At 33.1% G+C, this 8,029-nt stretch overlaps 1 protein-coding gene across 1 annotated transcript; it reads right to left on the bottom strand.

The window, feature by feature from the left end:
• Positions 1-705: 705 nt before the first annotated feature.
• On the bottom strand, positions 706-5,276 carry LOC123909227 (WD repeat-containing protein 44-like). The gene is made up of 8 exons (XM_045960026.1): positions 5,086-5,276; positions 3,450-4,672; positions 3,255-3,345; positions 2,983-3,140; positions 2,841-2,892; positions 2,512-2,591; positions 2,316-2,409; positions 706-2,140 (listed from the first exon to the last, which is right to left on the bottom strand). The coding sequence occupies exons 2-8, from the start codon at positions 4,572-4,574 to the stop codon at positions 1,599-1,601; spliced, it is 2,142 nt and encodes a 713-aa protein (XP_045815982.1). The 5' UTR covers positions 4,575-4,672; positions 5,086-5,276; the 3' UTR covers positions 706-1,598.
• Between the last annotated feature and the right edge of the window lie 2,753 nt (positions 5,277-8,029).

Below are 8,029 nucleotides of genomic sequence, written 5' to 3'. Positions count from 1 at the left end.
TTTTACCCCAACAAAAAATAGATGGTAGGTAATATTCCATCACCATATTCTATCTACAAGTTCATGAATCACTATTTGGCTCAACAGGTAAATTTGCATTATTCTATTCCATTTTATTTTACTTTTTCTTTTTAAAACTTAGTGTCCGGTCTAAATACCGACTAATCTAAGAGACAATAATTTCACCGCTCACTTGCGGGATGCCCATTTAAAGTCAGAGTTTTTTTTTCTTCTTTTTTTTCTCATAACCTTAGTGACTTGGTGTTATTTGAAATATGATCTGGAAAGGTATATTTTCTTAAAAGACATGTTATGAATCTCTCCAACCACATAAGAGAATAGCACATGGTTGAAAAAAACTTCAAATTATTTGCAATCAAAATGCCAACGGTTTTATAATTTTAGTGCAAGACAAAAAACACTATTATGCAACTGTTGTGACAAGGAAACAAAGTTTGTTAGGACTTTGGTGGTTTATTCCCTTAAAGTACCTTTACATAAAAGTATCATGACATAATTAATAAAACCTTGGTTATGTTATTGCTTGAGAAGGAAGGTGAACTACCATATTTGTTGCAGTCTAACTTTTTTTTTTATTGTTCACTTGTTGAAAATGAGTGTTCTTTGAATTAGTATTATATTTATGGTAAATATATTATATAATGTAGTTGTTCTTTTCTTGATGACCAAAAAGAGCTATCAACATACAAAGAACTTCTGTTTTCACTTCTATTTCCATCAACCAAAGGCCAAACCACCAAATATCATTACTTACAATTACAAATTTTGTACATTAAATTGGAAAGGACCAATATAGTTGTATCTTAACTAATCAAAAGTGATGTTGGCCTAAAATTGAGACCATATACAGAAACTATTTGTTAGTAATAATGACATTTGTCAGCACTACAGGAATTGCCAAAGACTTTGAGCCACTAAACAGATCATAATCACATTGCTTGCTCATAGTACTGTTTACACTATCATTGCAGCAATAGGCAGCTAAAAGCACCTATTCAAGCAAAACCAACTGCCAAACACATCTTTACAACATTTCCAAGTTTAACCCTTTTGTACAAATAACCACAACATCACATGGATGGCAACATTGGCAGACAAAGATATTCATTCATCCTATCATTTTGATTGATCAAGAGATAACTTGAGCCACCAACTCTTGAAATCTCAACCTTTCATCTTAGCAACCAAAAGGGTTTTTTAAGGTCCCATGGTCCTACAACATATCAAAATTATCTATTTTAGGGGCCCTTACAAGTTTTCTGACACATGACTTTGCATCTCTTTTAGGGGCCAGCAGATTCTAAGCCAATTAAGACTTCAGATCAAGACAGGCTAAAACTTGTCAATTTGCCAATTTGCTAATTACATTATAATTAGAACAGTGTCATCACTTGTCATTAACCTCAACAATCTGATATTCATGCACATGGTTTTGACCTCAATTTGCTTTGTTACCTGATGCTGCCAAATTTAACATCACTCTCAACCCTCCAAAAACCTTGCAGCATGTTCTAATTTTCTAATAAAGCAATGAATGAGTCTTGATATTTCCAACCTAGGTTAGGTCACACTTCATTTCAAACAGGTGCAGCAGGTAGCCCATAATTTTGGAACGATTTTATCCTCCCGTCCCAGCCTGCAGTCACAATGACCATACCCCACGCATGAGCACAGACGGTACTCTTGCAAGAAGATTTCAAGAACTTGTATTCGGATTTACGTAGCAATGATGTTTTCTTAGTCTTAGAGCTCGGAATGGGAAGCTTCTCTTCGGGCCAGGTTGCAGATCCTTTTGGAAAAGACTCCAAGAAAAATTCTTGGCCTAGAGAGAAAGAAGCAGGTGGATTTGGGTGTAATTGTATAGCAACTTGAGGTGATTTTTTATCCAAGATATTCAATTGTTCATTTTCAGTGATTTGAGCTGTCAAACCATGCCAAGGCACTGCAACGGATGCGTTTGAGAAAAACCGCTCAGAAGACCTAACCTTTGTAGATTTCGTGGGAATAGACTCTTCCTGATTAACGTTCCATAAATATACATTCGAGTCCTCGCATGCTGATAAAATATGTTTCCCGTCCGAAGTAAACGATGCACACATTGGACTACCTGTGTTCAGGCCTGAAAATAAAATATGAAGAACCTTAAGTGACAGAACATATACTAAAATTAATGCCGGATTAGAGACTACTGAATCAATAACAAGGATAATCTCTAAAATTTGAGGCTACTGAATCAATAATAATGATAATAATGGCTGATGCCGATGGTGTAGTATTTTAACAAAGGAACATACTTTTGTATTTGCAAATCACATTAAGCCCATCAAGGATTCTGACTTGTGAATCAGCACAAGTAACCATAACTTTGTTAGAATCTTGAGGAAGAAACTGAAAACAAATAAAATATTATCAGTTAATCACCACAAAATTGTGAATGTACATTTAGATAAACACAAATGTTGCTTAAGACAAGAAGCAAAAGAAAAATACCTGAAAGCCAGTTATCCCTCTTCCCGGAAGTTTCTTTTTACCAATTAAGCATACATGGGAATCTAACTGCAAGTGATTATCTGGTTCAACCAAAAAATGAAAACCAGAAGAGTTAAGGACCTCGCTCAAGTCTTAAGTGATTGTAGTAGTTTAAAAGAGTAATGACAATCACAACATCCCAATATAATTCGAGAAACGTTGACGTATACAAAATCTTTTTACTTCGTATTCAAAATCCGTAGTTTAAAAAATAAAACAACATAACATATTGATGGTGACAACTAATTACATTTCAATAGTACCAAAAAAAATCTGTATAAGGCTTATACCTGATATTTTATAAAACCGACAATCTCCTTCCAAAGAGCCAACAATCCCTCCCTGTTATGCAGCATATTATTCATATGAAATCATTTCCTCTATATTATATGTTTAAAATCAAATTGAAAATGTTTTTTATAAAAATAATACCTGCCCATCAGGCCGATAACATACTGCTGTCACTATATCTTTGACATCAGTCCAATCAACAACCTGACAATCAGGAATTGTCCAGATGCGAACTTTTCCGTCTATAGATCCACTAATGAAATAATCTTCATCAACCGGATTGAATTGTATGCTTGTCACTGTACAACACCATCAAACACGAACAAATTGTGAGACAAACTGTTGTGATTAAACAAATTAGGATAACAACTGAAGAAGCCAGATAATCATAATAGAAATGCAACAAGACGCACCGTAATTACTGTGTGAAAACACTTTGAAGCAATGGTCATGATTCACTTGCCATAGTCGGACAGTTTTGTCAACCGAAGATGAGAGAAGATACTACATTCAAAAGGAAGATCAATAACCAATCAATTTTCCATAAACTTTGTCTATAATAATTAAATAACTTAATAACATGATAATAGTTAATAACATTCGCTCACATTCTTCTTTGACCAAGAGAGATCCAAAACTTCACTTCTATGCCCACGGAACTCACGCAATGGTTTTTCCAACAACCGAAAGATCTTAGGCGGAAAAATGGCACAAGCTGAATCTGATGTTTTTCTCACACTCTTCTGTTTGATAAGTTTTTCCTTATCCACAAACAATGGTGTCAATTGAGAGAGATTATTCACCGTAAAGTAAATGCACGAGGGGTCAATTTCTGGAATGTGAGTTTCATTACATCGATCCTCCTCAACCACTTGCCACAAACGAACAACCCCATCTTCACCACCAGTGGCAAGATACTGCCCATCAGGACTGAATTTCATGGTCAAAATCGAACCTTTGTGTGCTTGAATATCTTGCCTCAAGTAAAGCGATGAAAGTTCCTTCATTTTCTTTTTACACGAACGGACCTTTACTTTTTGAAGCCTACACCCGGAGATTTTCATTCTCCCTTCTTTCCCATTATCATCGCCACCTTCCCCTTGACTATCAACCATACACGTCATTGATTTCAATCTTCTAAACCAACCCCTTGTTGCCTTATTCATCATTCTAGTATCCACATCACCGTTTGTATCCTCAAACTCCCTAGTAGCCACCCCAGGGACATCGACATTCACCGAATCATCAAATTTGTTAGCAACCACCAACTGATCTAAACCATCGATAATCTTCCGTCCCCCCTCTTTATCCACATTAGCCCCTATTCCCTTCTCTAAATTTCCATCTTGACACGGCAAGTTACTATCCACTAAACCAAACTCCTCTACCGAACTACCGCTAGAACACCGAGACAATGACAACCGACTTGAACTGAATTCCTCTTCAGAATCACAACTATCTCTTACTCTATCTATCATCTCTTCCTTCTCAACATCTAGTAAATTATCAACTACAATTCCATCTATACTCATTCCCATACTCTTCATAAACTTCCTCCTACGCTCTCTCACACTCTTCGGACTCCGAACCCAAACATCATAATCAAAATCAACAGACACAGACACCCCTTTATCATCATCATCATCATCATTATCAGAATTTGCATCCCTAATGGACACAACATCCTCTTGAGCATCAAAAAACCAACAATCCTGATCACTGAAACTACCCATGATTGTCTGAGTTCAACCCATTAAACCCCTCTTCAATGAAATGCGTCAAAATCCAATCTTTCACTTCAAACGAAGCCACCCAGATCATAAACTATGAACTACATAAAAAAAAAACAGCACAGAAACCAATATCAGCAAAATAAACATTTTTAGTATTTTTACTAAACTAAACCAAACAACAAAGACAATAGTTTAATAATAATAAGAAAACAGAAACCGAGAAATTTAATCCAATCCAACATAGATCCCAATCAATCCATAATAACCAACCAAACAAACAAGCATGTCTTATAAAAGGAAGAAACAAAAATTCGATAATTTATAGAATGAAAATAAAAAATAAAAAATACGGAAATTGAAAACGGTGGAAAGAACATTAATGAAACCGGTGAAGACAAAAGATGATAAATTAATGAAAACAAATGAACAAAGAAGGGAATTTGACAGATGAAAAGAAGACAAATTTTATTTTGAGTAAAAGAAAGAAAGTAGAAAAAGTGTGGTTGCTTACACGGGGCGTGTGGATGATGGTGAAGAGAGCAATGGTGGTAGTGAGGAAGAGAAGAGAAGAGAAGAAGTATCAAAGAGAAAACGAAACGAGAATAGAAAGTGGACATGTGGAGAGTGTATATATATATGGGTGGGTGTGTTGCAGTGAAAAAAGAGAGAGGAAAATTCTGTTCGTTTTCAATGGAACAAACCAGAAAGGTTTGTAGTAAAAGGTCAAAATATAACTAAGGAAAATTGTTTGGTAGTAAGCTAGAGGTTTTGAGTTCGATCATCAGTTTTATTATAAAAAGAAATTATTTTAAATGTGTTGATGTGAGATTAGAATTATGTGGACTGACTGCCTGCAGATGTACAATCACATGTTTCTGACTGTCTGATCTCGATTAGATAATTTAAAATTTGAAGACTGAAACTTTACTTTTTTATTCAATCAAAACACTTTTATTATAGATTATTCGATCAAGATCGGACAGCCAGAAACGCGTGATTGCACAACTATAGGCAGTCAGAGATTGCATTGGATCCAGGTTTGTTGACGTGTATTATCAAGTAAGATGTGAATAATGACATCATGCAATTTAAGTGTCATGTAGTTAATAGTTGATTTAAAGACATTGATCACTTGATAAAAAAAACGGTGAAGGGATAGATTAATTTAACGCGGTAAGTTGAAAATGTAAATGATGATTTTGATATAAAGTGGATAAAGATAGAGACAAAAATTATTTTAAAATATTGGGAAAATGAGGGTCTTATTTGAAAATGAGTTACAAAGACACGGACCTAAAATAGAAGAAAATATAGGAAAGGGAGGGAGGGAGCGAGAGAGAGAGAGAGAGAGAGAGAGAGAGAGAGAGAGAGATAGTATTGTTTATTGCCAAATATCGAAGAGTGGTATTGGACTATTGGTCACTTCTCACTTGTTAAGAAAATAAAATTATAAAATTTGAGTTAAAAGTGATGTATTTAATTTTTTAAAAAGTTTAAAAGTTATTATTTTTAATGTAAATTTTTTATTTTTTGTTTGTTTAATAGTGTTGAACTAGGCAAGACCCAAAATTATGGAGTGGGTCTCATTCACTATGGTTGTCATAGGTCCAAAGCATTTGTGGGCTTCTTTCCTGATCCATGTTGTCATCGCTATTGGATAAGAGTCGGACTCAGTCACGCCTAAGGACGAAAGAGGTTTGAAAGAATAAGAACACAAGAGATTACTTTTTACATTCACTCCACCATTATCTCATTACTCCCTACACTCTTCCAACTACTCCTTCCACTATTTTCTTCACTATTCCTATGACATTCTTATATAATATATCATAAACATCAGAAAAATACATCATTTTTTCACCAAATACACAACTTCTCAAAGGTCGGCACATGGTATACCGCCTACCTGATGACCAATTTAACTTACACAAGAACAAGGGCATTTGTTAGCATCACATTATCTATTTGAAGAGTAAAAACAATTAGGAAGGAGAATTTCATTTGATATCTAAGTAGAACTCACATGTATGATTAATTTATTTATGATTTTTTAATATTAATATTTAATAAGCACTTTTTCTTTCAAAGTCAACATCGCTAAAAAATTTACTCAATAAGTTTTGTTAATAATTTTATATGGCTTAAAACCTGGGAGTGTGCTTCTCTTTAAGGTCTCATGTTCAATTCTCTCTGGTGTCTATTAATATTTGTAAAAAAATATCAATAATTATATAAAATTTCATTGCAATATTTCAATAAAGTATTTTGCTCCTAAAAAAAGTGGGCCTTTGGCCCTCCTAAAAATAGTATTCTATGAGTAAAAAAAAATAGTGTTCCAAAGTAGAATAAAAACAAATAAATATTATTTTGAGAGGAAAAAAAAAGCATAATCTGATAAAAATAATATTAATATTTTAAAAAATTATTTAGATTTTAATACAGTTAGAACAATTGTTATTGATGAGTCAAAATAGACCACTGTAATCTAAAAAAATACTATATGGCCATATTGTGTGTTTGACCCGAAAAGTCAAAAGTTCCTACTTCCTACTTCCTTTGTTGTATGCTGATCGATCAACGTTATTCTAAGGCTGAGTTGATTTCTAAAATATTAATATTTGTATATTTTTACTATTATTTGTGGAAAGAGTAAATAACATACAAGGCAAAATGAATGACCATGGATGAGGAACTGGTCAACTGTTTCATGTTTTGAACAATTTGTAAAATTAATTTTGATATGCATGGGTTTAGTTTTTTTTTTTTCAAGTAAAAAAGTGTTTGGAATTCGAACTTCAGCTCTTGTACATATGATGTGACGTCCCTACTAATTGAGCTATGATTTGTTTTTAAGTAAAAAGACGTGTTTAATTGTTTTTAAGTATAGTTGATTTTGTATTGTCAAAAAAAAAAGTATAGTTGATTTTGTGTTCGATATTTAGAGTTATGATTTGTAATTTTTGAATTCAAACATAATTTTTACACCGAAATTTATTATTCAACGTAAATGTACCAAATATATATCACCTTGCATAAAACGTACTTTTAAATAAATCATTTAAATCTAGGTTTTTTTTTTTTTTGATCAACCATTTAAATCTAGGTTTAATAACTCTCAAAATGTGAAAGAATGAAAGAATTTAGGGTCTGTGTGTGAGAGGAAATTGTGTGCAACACAAAGCTAAAAGATTTTATTTTTTTAGGGTCTGTTTGTTTCGAAATAGATGGAGGGGAGGAGAGATGAAGGAATACCTTTAATAAAGGGTAATTTTGGTAGATGTTCTCAAATATCTCAAATATTTTTTTTTTTTGTAGGTCGTTAGAGTTTGAGAGAGGTTCTACAAAAAAAATATATATTTGAGAGAGTTTTTTAAAAAAAAAAGTATATATAATATTTGAGAGAGTTTCTATATTGAACAAAAAATATAACATTTGAGATATTTTAGAGTTTTTAC

Source organism: Trifolium pratense, linkage group LG2, assembly GCF_020283565.1.
Source record: "Trifolium pratense cultivar HEN17-A07 linkage group LG2, ARS_RC_1.1, whole genome shotgun sequence".
NCBI lineage: Eukaryota > Viridiplantae > Streptophyta > Magnoliopsida > Fabales > Fabaceae > Trifolium > Trifolium pratense.
Note: the sequence above shows the minus strand (reverse complement) of the source record. Positions and strands in the feature narration are given on the sequence as shown.

Coding starts and splice junctions, on each gene's coding strand:
- LOC123909227 (XM_045960026.1), bottom strand. CDS start 4,574: ATGGGTAGTTTCAGTGATCAGGATTGTTGGTTTTTTGATGCTCAAGAG. Junction 3,346..3,449: donor TCTCTTGGTCAAAGAAGAAT/GTGAGCGAATGT, acceptor TTTTGAATGTAG/TATCTTCTCTCATCTTCGGT. Junction 2,592..2,840: donor TCGGTTTTATAAAATATCAG/GTATAAGCCTTA, acceptor TGGTTGAACCAG/ATAATCACTTGCAGTTAGAT.